Raw genomic sequence first — 21755 nt, 5'->3', positions numbered from 1 at the left:
GTAATCTCAGGGTGCCAACTGTGATGCCTCCCCCTCCCCAAGTCTCCCACTGTGCCGCGTATTCTAGACTGGTTCGCATTGAGCTCAGTGTTCAGCAGTCTCCATGGAGAAGGGCCTGCCTCTCTGAACATAAAGCCCATCTGTGCTTTTGAGACGAGGTGCATTTGCACAGTGCGGTGCTCCATCTTGATTTTTAGTGTGTTCTGTCTGGCCTGTGCCTATCAAGTAAACAGAATGAACAAACTCCAGCCAGATTCAGAGGTGATTGTCAGCATGTCAGGAATGTTGCTGTGCACAGAAGGCTTCTCAGATGGCATGTGCGCCACACACTCCAGTTTGTACTTATTTAGTTAGAAGGACCTTACTTCAGACTCTTTCCTGAGATAGTTCCATCTTATACAGAGTATCCTGCTCCCTACACCTCCTCATCAGCATCATCTGCACAAGGCCTAAGTGGCCAGCAGCTATGGTACTGACTCCACTCGTGAGAAAGGAAAGTTAGAAGCAGAATATGCCATGACGGGACCGAGATGCTGCTGGGACCCCAGAAGAGCATTCCTCACTGACAGAATGGTCAGAACTGAAGCAAAGTGTTAGTTCTTGCCATGTCTGAGACGAGGTTAACTTAGCGAAGATCATAGGTCACAGAATTTTATATCTGAAAAATACAGTTTTTATCCAGTTGAGTTCCCTCAGTTTACAAATAAGACTGAGCCCCAGAAAACTTAAAATGCATGTGCTACAGAATCAAAAGAAGAGCCCAGGTCTCCCAACATCTCACTCTGTGCCCTTTTCACTGAAGCACGCTGCCTCCTCAGTGCTCACCTGGGAGGTGGTAAGAGCCAGAGAGCCTGCATCTTTCCCTATTCTTCAGGGTCATTGAGTTTGCAGCTGAGAAATGCCTCTAGGCCCTGGTCATGATTGACAAAGTGAAGAGGTTGAGTCTTTCGGTGACAGCCTGATGTACTCAGGGCCCTCTGCATACTCCCAAATCAGGGAAGTTTTTTTCTCGACTGTGTATCCCCGCCTCTTGCCTCATCTGGAGGCCCCTTTCCTGGGCTCTTTGGCCTGTTCCTCTGAGAGCCTCTGGTCCTGTCTCGCAAATGTCAGAATTCATCCACCTTCTCTCTGTTCATCAAATGTCATCATATGGGATTGATCTAATGTATTTTTTAAAATTAACCTTAGCATATGAGTTAGCTGTTGCTGCACAACAACGTACCCCAAAACGTAGCTGCTTCGGAGAACACATGTTTACTAATAAATAACAAGTATGGATTACCTCACAGCAACTCAGCTGCTGTCTTCCCGGACCCCTCAGTTCAGTGCCTCTCACAAGGCTGCCATCAAGGCGTTGTCACCTCAAGGCCCAGCAGCACGTGGCTCTTGGCAGGACTCAGATCCTCATGGTTCCTTGGACTCAGGGCCTCAGTTTGGTGCTGGCTGATGGCTGAAAGCCACCGTTGGTCCCTGCCACAGGGCCCATCCCCAGGGCAGCTCACAGAATGGCAGCTGGCTTCACCAGGACAAGGAAGCAGGAGAGAGTGAGAGCAAGGAAGAGAGTCAAGAGTCAATAACCCCTCCTTGGAAGTGATATCCCACTTGTCTGATTCATTAGCAGCGAGTCACTAAGCCTAGCCCACATTGAAAGGCAGGAGACTCCACACGGATATGAATGCAGGGGAGGGCCCCTTGGGGCCATCTCAGAGGTCTGGTGACCACATTTGCTTATCTAGTTAAAGTGTCTCACATAAAGACTCACTGGTTGGCTGGGCCCAGCACTCCTGTAATCCCAACACTTTGGGAGGCCGAGATGGGCAGATCACATGAGGACAGGAGTTCAAGACCAGCCTGGCCAACATGGCAAAACTCCATCTCTACTGAAAATACAAAAATTAGCCAAATGTGGTGGTGCATGTCTGTAACCCCAGCTACTCAGGAGGCTGAGGCACGAGAATCACTTGAACCCAGGAGGTGGAGGTTGCAGTGAGCCGAGATCACACCACTGCACTCTAGCCTGGGAAACAGAGCAAGATCCTGTCTCAAAAAAAAAAAAAAAAAGGTCGAGGCGATGACTCACGTCTGTAATCCCAGCGCTTTGGGAGGCTGAGGCGGGTGGATCATGAAGCCAAGAGATTGAGACTATCCTGGCCAACATGGTGAAACCCCATCTCTACTAAAAATACAAAAATTAGCTGGGCGTGGTGGTGCACGCCTGTAGTCCCAGCTACTCAGGAGGCTGAGGCAGGAGAATCATTTGAACCCAGGAGGCAGAGGTTGCAGTGAGCCGAGATCGCGCCACTGCACTCCAGCCTGGTGACAGAGTGAGATTCCGTCTCAAAAAAGAAAAGATTCACTGATGACTGATAGATGTATTACTCCCTGGAGATTACTACCTGCTCTAGCACTTTTCCTGCTCTTTTCCACTTTTCATTACAGAAGAAAAAGGGCCAAAAATATGATGCATTTCATTGTCATTTAACAAGTATTTATTAAGAATTTACCTGTGCTAAGCAGAGGGATTCAGAGGATGGAATTTAAGAAGTGAGATAGTGCTGTGATGGAGACACACAAGGTTCCGTGGGAGTATCTCAGAAAGACATTGTCTCATCCTAGAGGAGATGGTAGTGAGACTGATGCCCAGGGGACCAGCAGGAGCCAGTCAGACAGCATGGGGGAGAGTAGCACTCCCAGCAGAGGGATTGGCAAGAGAGAGCAGAGTCCCATCAACAGAGTCAAGTGTGGATAGGCCCACACTTTTGCTTTTTTGTCAAAACCACCAAGGAGCAGAGTTGGTTGACATCCCTTGCGTGATGTATATCTCATCCAAGATCAGCTCCGGTCTCCAGGCTTCCTGAAACCTGAGCCTCAGGCCTGGCGAAAGCCCATGCATATTGGTGAGCTAGGACTTGTGCCTCTGACCCACCCAGGATTGCAAACTGGTATTACCCTACGCAAACCAGAATTCACGGAGGGCTCTGACAGCTCTGTCCTGGCTTCATTTTCATCCAGTATGGTCCTAACGCCAAGGGCTGGGGCATAAGACCCGTGGAGAAATAATACCTGCCCAGGAGTCGTAGCTTTTCTCTTTCAACTGCTCTGAACAAACACAACTTCTAGAATCTGGTTTTTATCTTCCTCAGAAGGCATGCCCTAGGTGATGATCCCAGGAAGAGGGTCTGATTATTTCCAGGCTGATGGTGGGCAGGAGGTTTCACTTCCAGATACTAGAGCTTTAGACACATGTGGCTGGCCACCCTGCCTACCCCTCATCTCATCCCCCATCATCATTTCAATATCAAAGTATTTGCAAAGGTTCAGTGTCATGCTGTTATGAAGCAGCCTGGATGTTCACCTGAGTCCCATGACTCTCACGTGCGGTCCTCAGGCCATGGTGCCTGGCCCAGATCATACAGAGGGAGATTCCTGAGTCCTCACCATATGTTTAATGCTGGCTGGGCCGTCTGTCTTACAGTGAAGTGTGTTAGCATTTCAGAGGTCGTTCTTTTTTTTTTGTTTTTTAAGACAGAGTCTTGCTCTGTCGCCCAGGCTGGAGGGCAGCAGCAGGATTTCGGCTCACTGCAAGCTCCACCTCCTGGGTTCAAGCGATTCTCCTGTGTCAGCCTTCCGAGTAGCTGGGATTATAGGCATGCGCCACCATGCCCAGCTAATTTTTGTATTTTTAGTAGAGACAGGGTTTCGCCATGTTGGCCAGGCTGGTCTCAAACTCCTCACCTTAGGTGATGCACCTGCCTTGGCCTCCCAAAGTGCTGGGATTAGAGGCATGAGCCACCGGGCCCGTCCCATTTTTGTTCTTTAAGTGGATTTAATTTCCATCTTGAGTTCCCACTCTGTCTGAACTGGTCACTTAATCTAGGCATTTCCAGGCAAACTCGAAACCAGCCCTCAGAGATTCTTTTCCTGTGCCCTGAGATTTGCCTATTCTGGACATTTTATATAAATGGAATCATACAATATGTGGTCTTCTGTGACTGGCTTCTTGCACGTAGCATAATGTTTTCTTTTTTTTTTTTTTTTTTTTTTTTTTGTTTTGAGACGGGGTCTCTTTCTGTCATCCAGGCTGGAGTGCAGTGGCGCGATCTCAGCTCACTGCAACCTCTGCCTCCCAGATTCAAGCAATTCTTCTCCCTTGGCCTCCCGAATTGATGGACATTTGAATTGTTTTTACTTTTTGGCTATGTCGAATAACGCTGCTATGAACATTTGGGTTCAGATTTTTGTGTGGACATGTTTTCATGTCTCATGGATATATACCTGGGAATGGAATTGCTGCCAGTCTGTCCAAAGCAGCTGCACTATTTTACTTTTTGTGTGTGGCGGGGGTGGGGGTGCGGGGGTGGTATTTGGTCTTTATTCCATAGATGGCTTAAAGAAATTCAGTTATCTAAAATCTCAGGACAAATTTACCCCTTTTATCTTAGATTCAATTCAGAAATTGTTGAGATTTTCCTAGAATCACAGTCTGCAAATACATGACAGTGAAGGATTGGAAGGTGGTAATAGGAAAAGTAGCTGGGGAGACAAAACAGTGCCCAGAATGAGGTTTTAATGTTAGGAAAAAAGAACATTAATGATACTGCAGAACGGTCACAAGAGCTATCCCTAGCACCAGTCTTTTTTTTTTTTTTTTTTGAGTTGTTTTTATTAATTTCAATAGGTTTTGGGGGAACATGGAGGGTGGGGGGGGATTTGGTTACATGGATAAGTTCTTTAGTGATTTCTGAGATTTTGGTGCACCTGTCACCCAAGCAGTGTACACTGTACCCAATGTGTAGTCTTTTATCCCTCAGCCCCCTCCCACCCTTTCCCTCAAGTCCCAAAAGTCCAGTGTATCAATCTTTTTTTTTTTTCTTTTTTTTTTTTTCTCCTGAGACAGGGTCTTGCTCTGTCACCTAGGCTGGAGTGCAGTGACACAATCTCAGTTCACTACACCGTCCGCCTCCTGGGTTCAAGCGATTCCCCTGCCTCAGCCACCCAAGTAGCTGGGATTACAGACATGAACCACCACATCTGGCTAATTTTTATACTTTTAGTAGAGATGGGGTTTCACCATGTTGGCCAGGCTGGTCTCGAACTCCTGTCCTCAAGTGATCCGCCCATCTCGGCCTCCCAAAGTGCTGGGATTGCAGACCAGTGTATCATTCTTACGCCTTTGCATTCTCATAGCTTAGCTCCCACTTATGGATAAGAACAACGGTGTTTGGTTTTCCATTCCCGAGTCACTTCACTTAGAATAATGGTCTCCAGTTCCATCCAGGTTGCTATGAATGCCATTGTTTTGTTCCTTTTTATGACTGAGTAGTATTCCATGGTATGCATTTACCACATTTTCTTTATCCACTCGTTGATTGATGGGCATTTGGGCTGGTTCCGTATTTTTGCAATTGTGAATTGTCCTAGCACCAGTCTTCAAGAGGGAGGGAGGGAATATTTAATTACGGCTTCTTATATGTAATTCTGGGCTACATTTTTTAACTTATGTTGTCTATTAATCCTTTTTTATAATATTCCATATTATGTAAGAGAAAACTAAGATTCAGTAGGATTAATTTATTTACTCAAAATGCTGAAATAAGAATGCAAATTCCATCTCTAGTGCTTTCTTCACAACATAAATTTTTATCTAGCTTCCTTGCTCACTGGAAGTACCTTTATCAATTACATGAGAAATACCTACAAATCAGTTGCAGTGATTTATTCATGTATTAATTTATTTAATCATGATTTTGTCACATAGATTTTGAATATTTGCTATTGCTAGAAACTCTGATGCTGATGTGGTTAGAGAGACGTATATAAATATTTAAATATACATAAATATATATTTATGTATATTTATTTATATTTATGTATATATCGTGATTTATATATTTATGTGCATAAATATGCATGTATATTATGTAATTGGTATATTTATGTGTATTTATGTATTTATAAATATGTATAATGTGATTTATATATTTATGTATACATATTATGTGATACATAAACTTTTTTAAATTTTTTAATTTTTTTATTTCAATAGGTTTTGGGGGGACAGGTAGTATTTGGTTACATGAATAAGTTTGTTAGTGGTGATTTCTGAAATTTTGGTGCACCCACCATCCAAGCAGTGTACACTGTACCCAATGTGTAGTCTTTTATCCCTTTCCACACCCCACCCTTTCCCTGAGTCCCCAAAGTCCAATATATCATTCTTAGGCCTTTGTGTCCTCATAGCTTAGCTCCCACATATGAGTGAGAATGTACAATGTTTGGTTTTCCATTCCTGAGTTACTTCACTTAGAAAAATAGTCTCCAATTCCATCCAGGTTGCTGTGAATGCCATTATTTCATTCCTTTTTATGACTGAGTAGTATTCCGTGGTGTATCTATCCCATTTTTTTTTTACCCACTCATTGATTGATGGGCATTTGGGCTGGTTCCATATTTTTGCAATTGCAAATTGTGCTGCTATAAACATGCGTATGCAAGTATCTTTTTTGTATAATGACTTACTTCCCTGTGGGTAGATACCTAGTAATGGGATTGCTGGATCAAACGGTAGATCTGCTTTAAGGAATCACCACACTGTTTTTCATAGTACTTTTACTAGTTTACATTCCCACCAACAGTCTAAAAGTGTTCCTTTTTCACTGCATCCACACCAACATCTATTATTTTTTGAGTTTTTTATTGCCATTCTGGTAAGAGTAAGGTGCTATCGCATTGTAATTTTGATTTGCATTTCCCTGATAATTAGTAATTTGAGCATTTTTCCATATATTTGTTGGCCATTTGTATATCATCTTTTGAGAATTTTCTATTCATGTCCTTAGCCCACTTTTTTACGGGATTATTTTTTTCTTGCTGGTTTGTTTTCTTTGTAGATTCTGGATATTAGTCCTGTGTCAGATGTATAGTTTGTGAAGACTTTCTTCCACTCTGTGGGTTGTTTGTTAACTCTACTGATTATTTCTTTTGCTGTGCAGAAGCTGTTTAGTTTAATTAAGTCCCATCTATTTATCTTTGTTGCATTTGCATTTGGGTTCTTGGTCATGGAGTCTTTGCCTAAGCCAATGTCTAGAAGGGTTTTTCCGATGTTATCTTCTAGAATCTTTATGGTTTCAGGTCTTAGATTTAAGTCTTTGATCCATCCTGAGTTGATTTTTGTATAAGGTGAGAGATGAGGATCCAGTTTCATTCTTCTGTGTGTCTTGCCAATTATCTCAGCATCATTTGTTAAGTAGGGTATCCTTTCCTCATTTTTTGTTTTTGTTTGCTTTGTCAAAGATCAATTGGGTGTAAGTATTTGCCTTTATTTCTGGGTTCCCTATTGTGTTCCATTGGTGTATGTGCCTATTTTTATACCAGTACCATGCTGTTTTGGTGACTGAGGCCTTATAGCATAGTTTGAAGTTGAGTAATGTGATGCCTCCAGATTTATTCTTTTTGCTTAATCTTGCTGTGGCTATGTGGGCTCTTTTTTGGTTCCATATGAATTTAAGGATTGTTTTTTCTAGTTCTGTGAGGAATGATGGTGGTATTTTGATGGGAATTGCATTGAATTTGTAGATTGCTTTTGGCAGTATGATTATTTTCACAATATTGACTCTACCCATCCATGAGCATGGGATGTGTTTCCATTTCTTTGTGTCATCTATGATTTCTTTCAGCCGTGTTTTATAGTTTTCCTTATAGAGGTCTTTCATATCCTTGGTTAGGTATATTCCTAAGTATTTTATTTTATTTTATTTTTTGCAGGTATTCTGAAAGGGGTTGAGTTCTTGATTGGATTCTCAGCTTGGTCGCTGTTGATATATAGCAGAGCTACTGATTTGTGTACAATAATTTTGTATCCTGAAACTTTGCTGAATTCATTTACCAGTTCTAGGAGCTTTTTGGATGAGTCTTTAGAATTTTCTAGGTATACAATCATATAATCAGCAAACAGTGACAGTTTGACTTCCTCTTTACCAATTTGGATGCCCTTTCTTTCTTTCTCTTGTCTGATTGCTCTGGCTAGGACTTCCAGTACTATATTGAATAGAAGTGGTGAAAGTGAGCATCCTTGTCTTGTTCCAGTTCTCAGGGGGAATGCTCTCAACTTTTCCCTGTTCAGTATAATATTGGCTCTGGGTTTGTCATAGATGGCTTTTATTACATTAAGGTATGTCCCTTCTATGCAGTTTTGCTGAGGGTTTTAGTCATAAAGCGATGCTGCGTTTTGTCTGATGCTTTTTCTGCATTTATTGGATCATGTGATTTTTGTTTTTAATTCTGTTTATGTGGTATATCACATTTATTGACTTACATATGTTAAACCATCCCTGTGTCCCTGGTATGAAACCCACTTGATCATGGTGGATTATCTTTTTGATATGCTGTTGGATTTGGTTCACTAGTATTTTTTTGAGGATTTGTGCGTCAGGGATATTGGTCTGTAGCTTTCTTGTTTTGTTATGTCCTTCCTTGGTTTTGGTATTAGGGTTATACTGGCTTCATGGAATGATTTACGCAGGATTCCCTCTTTTTCTATCTTTTGGAATAGTGTCAATAGGATTGGTACGAATTCTTCTTTGAATAGAAGTGATAGAGTTCAGCTGTGAATCCATCTGGTCCTCCACTGTTTTTTGTTGGCAATTTTTTTTATTACCATTTCAATCTCGCTGCTTGTTATTGGTCTATTCAGATATTTTGTATCTTCCTGGTTTAATCTAGGAGGATCGTATATTTCCAGGAATTTATCCATTTCCTCTAGGTTTTCTAGTTTATGCATGTAAAGGTGTTCATGGTAGCTTTAAATCTTTTGTATTTCTGTGGTATCAGTAGTATTATCTCTCGTTTCATTTCTATTTGAGCTTATTTGGATCTTCTCTCTTCTTTTCTTGGTTAATCTTGCTAATAGTCTATCAATTTTATTTATCTTTTCAAAGAACCGGCTTTCGATTTCATTCACTCACTCATTCATTCATTCATTCATTCATTTTTGAGACGGAGTCTCACTCTGTTGCCCAGGCTGGTGTACAGTGGTGTGATCTCAGCTCATTGCAGCCTCCACCTCCCGGGTTCAAGAGATTCTCCTGCCTCAGCCTCCCGAGTAGCTGGGATTACAGGTGCGTGCCACCACACCCTGCTAACTTTTGTTTTTTCAGTGGAGATGGGGTTTCACCATGTTGCCCAGGCTGGTCTCGAACTCCTGACCTCAAGTGATCCACCCACCTTGGCCTCCCAAAGTGCTGGGATTACAGGCGTGAGCCACCGTGCCTGGCCTGTTTCATTTATCTTTTGTATTGTTTTGTGTGTATGTGTTTCAGTTTCATTTAGTTCTGCTCTGATCTTCGTTATTTCTCTTCTGCTGGGTTTGGGCTTGGATTGTTCTTGTTTCTCCAGTTCTGTGAGGTGTGACCTTAGATTGTCTGTGCTCTTTCAGACTTTTTGATGTAGGCATTTAATGCTATGAACTTTCCTCTTAGCATCACTTTTTCCGTATCCCAAAGGTTTTGATAGATTCTGTCACTATTATTCAGTTCACAGGATTTTTAAATTTCCATCTTGATTTCATTGTTGATCCAACCGTCATTCAGGAACAGATTATTTAATTTCCATGTATTTAAATGGTTTTGAGGGTTCCTTTTGGAGTTGCTTTCCAATTTTTTTCTAATGTCGTTTGATAGAGTACTTGATACCATTTTGGTTTTCTAAATTTACTGAGACTTGTTTTGTGGCCTATCCTATGGCCATTTTACATTTCTATCAGCAGTATATTAGGGTTCTAATTTCTCCACATCCCTGTCAACACTTGTTATTACCTGTCTTTTTTATTATAGTCATCCTTGTGGGTGTGCAGTGGTGTCTCATTGTAGTTTTGATTGGCATTTCCCTAATAATGCTGAGCATCTTTCCATGTACTTACTGGACATTTATATATCTTTGGAGGAATGTCTGTTCAGATCCTTTGCCCATTTTAAAATATTATTTGTCCTTTTATTATTGAGTTGTAAGAGTTCTTTATATATTTTATATATAGATCGTGTATCATATATAATTTGCAAACATTTTCTCCCTTTCTGGGGGTTGACTTTCACTTTCTTGATGGTATTCTTCAAAGCACAAAAGTTTTACTTTTGATAATATTCAGCGAATCTAGTTTTTCTTTCATAGCTTGGGCTTTTGATGTCATATCTAAAAAGTCATTGCCTAGGCCGGGCGCGGTGGCTGACACCTGTAATCCCAGCACTTTGGGAGGCCGAGGCAGGTGGATCACAAGGTCAGGAGATCGAAACCATCCTGGCTAACATGGCGAAACCCTATCTCTACAAAAAATACAAAATATTAGCCGGGAGTCGTGGCAGGCGCCTGTAGTCCCAGCTACTCAAGAGGCTGAGGCAGGAGAATGGCATGAACCCAGGAGGTGGAACTTGCGGTGAGCCGAGATTGCGCCACTGCACTCCAGCCTGGGCAACAGAGCAAGACTTCATCTTAAAAAAAAAAAGTCATTACCTAATCCAAGATTATAAAGCCTTCCCCCTATGTTTTCTCTAAGAACGTTTTCCTTTTAGCTCCTATGTTTAAGTTATTGATTAATTCTGAATTGATTTGTCCATATGTTTTTTAATGATATCTTTTGAAAAGCAGAAGTTTGGTTGGGCTCAGTGGCTCACACCTGTAATCCTTGCACTTTGGGAGGCCGAGGTGGGTGGATCACCTGAGGTCAGGAGTTTGAGGCCAGCCTGGCCAAGATGGCGAAACCCCATCTCTACTAAAAATACAAGAAAAGCCAGGCATGGTGGCACGCACGCACCTGTAATCCCAGCTGCTCTGGAGGCTGAGGCAGGAGAACTGATTAAACCCAGGGGACGGAGGTTGCACTGAGCCAAAATCGCACCACTTCACTCCAGCCTGGGTGAAAGAGTGAAACTCCATCTCAAAAAAAAAAAAAAAGAAGAAGAAAAAGAAAAAAAGTTTAAAATTTCAATGAAAGCCAGTTTATCTGTTTTGTTTTGTTTTTACATATCATGGTTTGGGTGTTTCCTTAGAGAAATTTTATAGTTTTAGCCCTTATAGTTACTATGATCCACTTTAGTTTTAGCTCTTATAGTTACTGTGATCCATTTTGATTTAGTTCATATTTATTTGTGTCATGGAAAGATCTCAGAAAGCATGCTAAGTGATTAAATTTAGCAAATTGCAAAGTGATATGAGCAGTACAATACCATTCATGCAAAATTTAAAAGCATGAAATACCATTTATTATTCATAGCTATATATGCACATATAGGTTAAAAGTTTCACAGCAAAATTTTGATAGGGGTTGCCTCTGAAGGGAGGAGAGGAAAGAACTGGAACAGGAAATAACTGGTGGTCAAAGCAGTCTTCAGATTTTTCTGCAATATCTTTAGATTGAAATACATTTGACACAATATGAAGTTACCAATTTGGGGTGGTTAATTATGTTGTACTTTTTAGTTTTCTGTATTTTTTTTTAACTTCTCAAAATACACACACACACACACACACACACACAAATGATTCAAAGTAAGAACCACAGAAAACAATCCATTTCTGTTGATTTTGGTGGCCACACGGTTGAAGCACTGCAGTGGGGTGTCGTGCGTCCAGCCTATCCACCTGTTTGGGGCCAATTCTGTTTGTATATGGGGTTTCTGAGCTAGATCCCCAGAAGGATAACTATCTTCATTTGAATTCACTCTCACACTTTGGCTTATATTTTTTCCAGTTTTTCTTCCACAGGAAACCCTAGTCCACCTGCCACACTCAGTTCCTGTTGTGCTGAAGAGCTACAGAGCCCACATCTCAGTGAGCGGCCCTTGATTAGTTTTCTCCTTTTATTTATTTTATCCCATTGCTCCAAACTTTCTCCACAACTATACCAGGGCCTCCCAAGGAAAGTTTGGTTTCTGTTTACCATGTGTCCTTTCTTACCTCGTCTCTGCGGGGCGGCCCCGGACAGCCTTGCTGTGTATGTGCAGTGCATGTGGCGTGACTGGCCCCATGGCCCCACTTGCAGCCTGCAGCCGAGCTCCCCACATGCTCAGAGCATGCCCTTGGGGGGAGTGGGGTCGCAGCCTGCGGAGTGCACACTGCCACCCTTGGAGTCAAGGGGTTGTTCCCGTGCCTCCCACTGGCAAGCTGTGTGGCCTGACACAACGCTCTCTTTCCATTCTTCTTCTTTTATAAAATGGATATAAAAATATACACCCTGGCTTGGCGTGGTGACTCACACCTGTAATCCTAGCACTTTGGGAGGCGAAGACGAGCAGATTGCCTGAGCTCAGGAGTTAAAGACCAACCTGGGCAACATGTTGAAACCCCGTGTCTACTAAAAATACAAAAAATTAGCCCAGTGTGGTGGAGCACGCCTGTAGTTCCAGCTACTCAGGAGGCTAAAGCAGGAGAATCTCTTGAACCTGGGAGGTGGAGGTTACAGTGAGCTGAGATCGTGCCACTGCACTCCACCTGGGCAACAAAGCAAGACTCTGTCTCCAAAAAAGATATATATACATATATAAATATATACATACATACACACATACACACACACACACACACACACACCCACGTATGTCCTTTCCACTCACAGGTTGCCGGCAGCGGGTGGTGGGGAGGGGTCTAAATGAGAACATGTACATGAATGTGTTTGCAAACAAAATGAAAGCTGTTTGCATGTTACTTCCTGCCCTGCAAGCCAAGCCCTTCTAGAACCCTGGCCCAGCTACGCAGCTCACTCTGTCTTCCTGAGAGTCCTCCACCACTCTGTGCCAGCCTCTTCTTTCCCTCCCATTCTTGGTCTTGTTCTTATGATGTTCTCTCTCTCTGCCCTGCACGCCCCCTTCCTTTTTTCCTTTTCTTCCTCTCTCCAGTCTTGGAAGCAGCCTGACTCCTTCCTTTCAAGTATGATCTTGTACCACTGAACTGAGGCCCGCTGGCTGGCTCTGGTTGATGGAGAAAAAGTACTTTCTTCCTTCCTCAAAGAGGTCAGGTACTTGAGATAACGTATTTTCTCTCTTTGAATCTCCAGGCTCAGGCCACAGGGTCACCACATACATCGCCCACCCATGGAGGCGGCCGGCCGATGCCCATGCCAGTGCGCTCCACGTCTGCCGGCTCCACCCCCACCCACTGTCCGCAGGACTCGCTGAGCGGAGTCGGGGGAGACGTGCAGGAGGCCTTCGCACAAGGTGAGTTTCTGGAGCAGTGTTCGACGGGGAGCTGAAGGGATCTGCAAACACGGACAAGATTCCTGCTGAGGTTTTTTCCATTTCTGTTTTGTGCTCTTAGCTTGGAATGATCAGATGTTGACAGACAGTGTAAATAAGTCAGGTGCTGGCCCCTTCTCATGAGACGGGCTGGTCTCCAACGGGAAGGCTGCAGGCTTCCTATGTGTGCCAAGAACAGGCCTCCTGGGGTTCTCTGCCCTTTTTTCTGGATTATTGAAAGTGCTTTGTCCCTTGGGCTTTGTCTCCTCCAGAGGAATTGGATGGAATAATTCCCTGGCCTAGAAGGGACTGTAACAGGCACTGGAACTGGGACCGTGCTGAAAGCACAGTGTGCACGCCATTGCCACAGTCATCGGAGGAGCTGGTGACCAGCAGTATTAAGTAGTTGGGTGGGGATTCAGAGGGAAGTCCTGCTGGGGCTGGAGGTGAGAAGGGGAGGTGGTGGTGGTGGCGGTGGTTGTGGAGAGTAGAGCCCCACCCCCACAAGGCTGAGGAAGACCTCGGTGGAATGCTTATTCTGGAACCCAGCTCTGGATTGTGTGGTGGCAGCAAAGCGTGGAATTGACAGGATGCTGCTCCCTAGGTAGAGAGGGCAGAGGGAGAGGGACCAGTGGGCTGGTACCTCCTGCCCCGGTGTGCCTGGGAATGGCTGGAGCTGCTGTGGCCCCATCTCCCCTTAGGTATTCCACACCTGTGTCCTCGGGCCTGGCAGAACTGAGGCGTTTGCTCAGCCATCTCTTCTCCATGCTCACCCACCCTGGCATCCCCATCTGCTCTGCCTCTCCTCAGGTACGAGGAGAAACCTCCGCAATGACCTGCTGGTGGCAGCTGACTCCATCACCAACACCATGTCATCCCTGGTGAAGGAGCTCCATTCAGGTGAAACCCAGAGCTCCCAGCCAGCTTCCTGGCCTGCCCTGCCTTGCCCGTGCCCTTCTCACTTCCTCGCCAGCGCTGGCAGAACCTCACCACCCAGCTCTCACCACCCCATTTCATCACCTAACTTTGCCTTCTAGGAACACACTGGATGTCTCCACTCAGAGAGCCTCTGTCACACAGGATCGCGTAGGGGCGGTTTCACATTCAGGCCTATCTCAGGAGTGCATCTTGTGGAGCAAGCTGAATGTAGAGAAATTAAGACCTTTGGGTGCAGGCAGGCCCCTTCCTCACTTACCTCGTCTTCCATCTGTACTTCGTCCACAGCCGCTCTCTCCCTAGGCCTGACCGACCACCTCATTCTGAAACTTCCCTAGAGATCTGGAGCCGAATCAGCCAGGAAAGCTCTGGACTTTCCCCTGCTGCCTTTCTGCTCTCTCCTGTTTGACTTGGTTTTGAAACCTATTCCCTCCTTTTGTCCGTGACCAGGCTCTGATTTCACCTGAAGTTCATGACCTGAGTCTGTCGCCTCTTCTGCTCCTTGTGTTCAGCTCATCTGTGACTTCTTTCTCGGTCTCTCCATCACCTCACCAATTCAGTGACTTCCCAAAGACCTTTACCTCGTGACATTTCACCTTACATAAAACCCAGGAAAGAGAGAAAATAAAAGGCCATTCACGTATCCTCCTATCTCCAGGAATCCCCATGACTCTGCCAGTTACGTAGGGTCCAGAGAGTCACTAATGATTTCACAGCAGTGGGGTCTCCATGTTTTTTGTTAAACTAATGGTTTCCCTTCCTAAGCACTATAGGTCACTCACACTGATGGCTCTCCTTTGTTTCTTTCCACCTAATGTAGTGCTTTTAAATACCTTGAAGTAGCTTAACAGGATTATTAAATAAAAAGATAAAGCAGTTTTTCCACGGACCATTCAAACACATACACTTATTCAAACACTCTTAGGGAAGGCAAGCCTTGGGTATTTTTCAGCCCTTCATAGGAGAAAGCTCACATGTTTAGGGTTGTCATGGGACTGGACAGAGCCCCCAGCTCTGCTCTCAAGTCTGCCTGTTTTCATACAGACCAAAGTGAGTGTATAGCCCAGCCTGGTCTTTCCAGGCAGTTAAGGTCAGACGCTGCCTCTCTTGTTTGATGGTGCCACCCTCTCCATTCTAGCACTGTTTCTCAACCCCCATCAGAAGCACGGCCCCGCTCTGTACACATAAACAGAAGAGGTGACAGCCTTCAGGATGACCTCACAGGTGATTAGAAGGCACTTTCCCTAATACAGCTCCCCTAATACAGCTCCCCACAGATGTCAGAAATCCCACTTTTAGAGGAAATTTCTCAGGGAATTTCGGGCCATGGGAATTAACTACACTTGTACTTCATGGCCACTTATTAGAGCTTATGCAAAATAAGTGGCTTCTGCATTCATCGTGCTAGGGTGAGAGGTCATTAAATACCATTAAGCAGAAAGCACATAGAGACCAAATAGCTTCACAAAAATGTAAAGTTTATAGGAATCCTCAGCAGTGTCTCATAGTAGGAAAGGATGGTTTCAATAAAATTATGTAGTGTAATTTGGAAGGTGCCTTAGAGAGCACATTGTCCAGTCCCTTACTTTAGAAATGTAGCATGTGCTTGTCAGAAAAGTGGTCTGCCTAAGGCCGTGCAGCTTGAAGGGGGAAAGCTGGTCCTAGAACTTGGGTCTTCAGAGCATTAAACCAGAGATTGTACTCCCCTCCAGGACAAGATATCAAACCCAGAGTCCCAGAGGCCCCTTTCCCTGATGCTGTCCTCTCAGTCACTGAAGCCTGTAGGTAGATGTGGACCAAAGCCACACATGGCACGGTATCCCTCTAACATGCAGACATAAACTCCCTTTACATGTGAGGGTGCCAATTTCTCAATGAATAGAATAGCTTTGCCCATCACCAACACGTTTTTACTGTCTCCTTGACAGTGACTTGACAGGTTTTTGTTCCAATGAGAGGACATACTCAGATTATCTTTACATATATTCTATACAGTGTATACATACTGTATATACATAGCTTGTACTCCTCATCTTTATAAAGTTTTTTCACAGATAATCAAATCCTAGAATTGGAAAGGATCGAGGCCAGGCACAGTGGCTCACACCTGTAACCCCAGCACTTTGGGAGGCTGAGGCAGGTGGATCACCTAAGGTCAGGAGTTCGAGACCAGCCTGACCAACATGGTGAAACCGCATCTCTACTAAAAATACAAAATTAGCTTGGCATGGTGGTGCATGCCTGTAATCCCAGCTACTCGGGAGGCTGAGGCAGGAGAATCGCTTGAACCTGGGATGCAGAGGTTGCAGTGAGCCAAGATTGCGCTGCTGTAGTCCAGCCTGGGCAACAAGAACAAAACTCCATCTCAAAAAAAAAAAAAAGAAAAAGAAAAGAAAAAAATTGTAAAGGATGTTAGAAGTCATTTAATCCAACTTGCCACCCAATAAAACAGTCCTCTGAATATTTCCAGCGAGCTCATTCATGATCAACTCTAATCACTGGAAATTTCTTCCTCAGTGGAGAGCCAAAATCTAACTTTCTGTAACTGATTTATCCCTGTCCTCTAAAGCTAACCAGGATAAGCTCAGTCCCTCCTCTGCAGGCTCGCCTTTCACGGGTTGGATGGCAAATGACAACCCTTCCTAGTTTTCTCCTCTGTAGACTGCTACACCCAATTCCTTCAACCTTTCCAAACGTGACATGGTTTTCTCTTACCAGCCCGCTTGACCATACCAGGATGTGGCCATTTTCCAAGGCTCCTATTCGAAGTACATGCCCAGGGCCCATCACCCTGCTCTCCATCACAGGGGATCTTATCCCTGCAGAGCACAAGGCATCTGTGACCCTCTTGAGTGGCCCTGGAAAAGCACCTTAGACATCATTAGCGCTTCCCACATGGCCACTTTGCACTGTGCGGTCATTTTAAGTTTATCATCAGCTAAAACATACAGATTTTTTTTTTTTAACAGAACCCCGTGTTAATCTAGGTATTCCCCCACCATATATTGTATGGTCACTTTCTTAAACCTGAATGCAAGACATTAGATATTTCCCTGGTCGTCACCACCTGAGGGCAGACAGGCATAGAACAGAGGCACGCAACCCCACACCGCACGCCCCCCGCCCTGGTCAGGAAAGTGAGCGATGTGACTGCAGTGCTCCTTTTGGGCTGTGGGCTTATGGGCTCCTATTCAGCAGTGCTGGGGCGTGGGCCACACAAGTGCAGACTGGTGAGCTGAAGCACCCTCAGAGGCCTGCAGCCAGGAGCTGTTAGCTAGAGTTTCCTCCCAAGCCTCCGCAGTTGCTTTGTTCACCCTCCTTCTGTACTTGTCCTGTGCTGAAGGGTCACTGGCCTCCATGGACTTGTTTTCACAGCAGAGGAAGGTGCAGAGGAAGACGAAGAGAAGATGCAGAATGGGAAAGACAGAGGTAAAGGCAGCTCAACAGGACTGCGAGTTTAAATGGGGAGCCAGAGCTCATGGATCAACCGCCCTCCACTTTGTTTCTGCATTCCTCCCTGCCACCACCTTTCCCAAAGCTTTTGGACCCGAGTTCCCTGTACCTACTTTTCCCATCTGACAGTCAGGTTTTACCTTCCAGGTGGCAAGGTCAGTCGATCACCAAGAGCTTCCTCATTTCCTGATCCTGGGATAGGTAGTTAGGATACAGGAAGTAGATACAAGTAGAACACAAAAGATGACCCTTTGACTGGAGAAGTTTATGATCTAGTTAAGAAAGCAAGACCAGGCCAGGCGCAGTGGCTCACGCTTGTAATCCCAGCACTTTGGGAGGCTGAGGCGGGTGGATCACGAGGTCAGGAATTCAAGACCAGCAGGCTGGCCAACATAGTGAAACCTTGGCTCTACTAAAAATACAAAAAATTAGCCAGGTGTGGTGGCAGGCACCTGTAGTCCCAGCTATTTGGGGAGAATGAGGCAGGAGAATCACTTGAACCTGGGAGGCGGAGATTGCAGTGAGCCGAGATCGCGCCACTGCACGCCAGCCTGGGCAACAAGAGTGAAACTCCATCTCAAAAAAAAAAAAAAAAAAAAAAGCAAGACCAAAAATGCAAAATAAATAGGAGATCAAATGAAGTGGCAGAAAAAGCTAATCATAAAACTTTCAGCATATAAGTATAATAAGGGTTTCTGAAAAGGAAGAGATTATTGTGGGCTAGAATAGCCAAATGGTTTTGTGGCTTCGTGGAAGAATAAAAGCAAGAAGGGAAGGTGACAGCAAAGGACAGTAGTGCCTTCCTAGTTTCATTATACATCAAACCTGCTTAACACATGACATCTGGGAAGAGCTACACGGAATGATTTTCACGTATGATGATCTCATCTAATCCTTAACAACACTGTGAGACAGATTTGAATATCCCCATTTTACCCATGAGGAAATAGGCTCAGAGAGATGTTGTTCATGTAGCTGTTAAATGGCAGAGATTAGGCCAGGCGTGGTGGCTCACGCCTGTAATCCCAGCACTTTGGAAGGCCAAGGCAGGCGGATCACTTGAGGCCAAGAATTCGAGACCAGCCTGGCCAACATGGTGAAACCCTGTCTCTACTAAAAATACAAAAATTAGCCAGGTGTGGTGGTGCATGCCTGTAATCGCAGCTACTCGGGAGGCTGAAGGCAGGAGAATCCCTTGAACTCAGGAGGCAGAGGTTGCAGTGAGCCAAGATCATGCGACTGCACTCTAGCCTGGGCAACAGAGAGAGATTCTGTCCCAAAAAAAAAAAAAAAAAAAAAAGCAGAGAACTGGGTCTTTCTGACTCCAAACTTCATGCTCTTAATCTTCATCCTTCTATGTTATACTGAACAGAAGACAGAATTTTCTTTGGACATTTGAGGGTGAGCTGTTCTTTCTGTCGTGCATTAATGTGTTAGTTGCTGGATTCCTTTTAAACATCAGCTCCTCAAGGCAGAGATTTTAGTCTGTTTTGTTCATGTTGTGTTCCAGTGCCTGGTGCTTGGTAGGAGGTCAATAAATGAACAAATCAAAGGAAATAAATGGGGTGATGAGATAGAGAGTACCTTATCGGGGAGAGAAATGCAATGGCTGGTCACCCCAAGGAGGTGAAGGTAGGGAGAGCAGGAAGGATGAGGAGGAACCAGCAGCACCCTCCCAGGGAGGAATTCTGAACAAGGCTCGGGGGAGTGAAAGAACCTGCCAGGTGATAAATGGCACAGCCTGAGTTCAACTCCAATGCCCGTGGTTTAGTCTGAGCAGAACTGGTAGACTAAGGGAAGTGGAGTGGTCTTACTTAAGGAAGGGTAGAAGTCAAGTGGGAGATACAAGTAAGGAAGCTGTGACAAGAGAGGGAAACCAACCTACGGGACAGTGGGTCTGGAGCGTTCTTGGCCCATAGGGGCTGGTGTGGCTAAGACAGGGTGGTCTTTAGAGTCTCAGGGGGCAAGGAATTTGTGAGCAAGGGCCCTGAAATTGCTGAGGAAGAAACTGGGAGAAGAGGAAGAAGATTCTGCAGATTCTGAAATCGTCTAGTGAGTCTGAGCTAGGCCTGGGAGGAAGTGGACAGCAGTGCCAATGAGTTGATGAGAATGACATATGTGGCATGGACGCCAAAAGGTCAGACTAGGCTGGGCATAGTGGTTCATTCACGCCTGTAATCCCAGCACTTTAGGAGGCTGAGGCAGGGGGATCACTTGATGCCAGGAGTTCGAGACCAGCATAGGCAACATAGCAAGACCCCATCTCTACAAAAAATAAATTAGCCGGATGTAGTAGTGCACACCTGTAGTCCCAGCTGCTTTGGAGGCAGAGGTGGGAGGATTGCTTGAGCCCAGGAGTTTAAGGCTGCAGTGAGCCATAGTCACGCCACTGCATTCCAGCCTGGGTAACAGGGCAAAGCCCTATCTAAAAAATAAAAATAAAAGGTCACATTAGAGAGCAGTAGTGTTTCAGACATCCAGGAATGCTTCATAGAAATGTAGAAACAATTGACTTCCCCACACAGACAAGAAAGAAGGCAGGAGAGCAAAAGGTGAAGAGATACACAGAGATAAATTTACACTGGTGTAAACACATGCTCCAAACGCATGCACGCACACACACACAAACACACACACACGCACATGCCAACCAAATCCTAGCATTCATGTGGAATGTTCCTGGCTGAAGACGTAACAGCTGCATCTCTGGCTTCCCTTCACTTGCCCCTCCCTTCCCCAGTAGCTTTTTCCCATGGCCTCTCCTCAGTCCTTTTCACTCCCCCAAAGCAAACCTAGGACTCTGCCCCAGCCACTGAGGCCTTGCCCTGGCCACGAACTCCAGCCCTTATCCTGGTTTGAGTCTGAGTGGGCCATGCCTCACATGGGAATCGGACCGGTTTCCCTTGCCCAGCCCTCCAGGCCCCAGGGTGCTGTCTCTGCACCTGCAATGCCCTGTCCACATCAAACTGGGTTTCCCTTGCCCAGCCCTCCAGGCCCCAAGGCACTGTCTTTGCACCTGCACTCCCCTGTCCACATCAGACTGGGTTTCCCTCGCCCGGGCCCCCAGGCCCCAGGGCACTGTCTCTGCACCTGCACTGCCCTGTCCACATCAGACTGGGTTTCCCTCGCCCGGGCCTCCAGGCCCCAGGGCGCTGTCTTTGCACCTGCATTGCCCTGTCTGCATCTCTTCTTTCTGTGCCTCTTGCCTTTAGAGCTCCTTGTCTGTCTTTCAGTGCATATACCAGAATGTCTGTATGTCTATGTGAAATCTTTTTGTGGGAATGCCTGAATTTTTACTTATGTGGCTTTCTGGTGTCATCCCTAAGGCCAAGTGTTAAGAGTTGGGGTGAGAGATGGTAGAGTTTTTTATGTTTGGCTCTCTACGTTATATAGGTCCTAAGATATGTATGTCCCTGAAACTACAATGTAGCTCATACATGGGCATTTTTATAAGACTAAGTGTTTTTATGGGTGGACCTCCTGATTCTCTGCCATGAGATAGGCCTGAAATTTTACAGACCTAGAACTCACTGCAGCCACCTGGACACCAGAGATCTGTAACTGTCAACTGTAAAGAGAGAGAGTATATTTGCTGCTTTGGGGTTGAAACCATGCTGACGTAATATAAACAGAATTTGGTCAGCACCGTCAGGCAAACATAGTCTGCTCGATAGGGAAACCATGAGAGTCAAATGGAACCTTTGAAGAATCTAGACCAAGCTGAACTTCCCTGCCATATTCACCCCTGCCTCACGCCTCTCCCTGTTTGCCCCTGGCTGGCTGGCTGCATCCTGGGGAATGCTTCTGCTCCATCGGGGTACCCTGCCTCCGCATCTCCTCAGAGAAGTGTAACCAAGACACATAGAAGAAGCACAGACTAACACACCTTCCCCAATAGTACATCATCTCCACACTCCAGAGCCTCATGTTATGCTCCTATGTCCTTCCGCATCTCCCCTCCCATACCCTGCCATCCCAGCATGGGGGCTGTGAATCCAGTTTGCATCCATAAAGAGCCCTGGTGCAAGGCTGGACAGCAGTGGCCCTCAGAGAGCAGAACAGGCTCGGGAGGGGCCGGGTAGTGCTCGAGCCTCGGGGGGGGCAAGCGCATGGCTTTTCAGCGCAGACCATCTGCAGGAGGGGGAC

At 45.3% G+C, this 21755-nt stretch overlaps 1 protein-coding gene across 26 annotated transcripts in view; it reads left to right on the top strand.

The window, feature by feature from the left end:
• DTNB (dystrobrevin beta) overlaps nucleotides 1–21755 on the top strand; it is a 297564-nt gene that overhangs the window by 273367 nt on the left and 2442 nt on the right. For 7 of the 26 annotated variants that reach the window (XM_030800627.1, XM_003270590.4, XM_030800626.1 and 4 more), the window contains 3 exons: nucleotides 13043–13202; nucleotides 14031–14120; nucleotides 17532–17585. In XM_030800627.1, the coding sequence (XP_030656487.1) occupies nucleotides 13043–13202; nucleotides 14031–14120; nucleotides 17532–17585 (304 nt within the window). The other 19 variants (XM_030800614.1, XM_030800628.1, XM_030800622.1 and 16 more) reach the window with 6 other exon arrangements.

Source organism: Nomascus leucogenys, chromosome 19 (assembly GCF_006542625.1).
Source record: "Nomascus leucogenys isolate Asia chromosome 19, Asia_NLE_v1, whole genome shotgun sequence".
Lineage (NCBI taxonomy): Eukaryota > Metazoa > Chordata > Mammalia > Primates > Hylobatidae > Nomascus > Nomascus leucogenys.
Note: the sequence above shows the minus strand (reverse complement) of the source record. Positions and strands in the feature narration are given on the sequence as shown.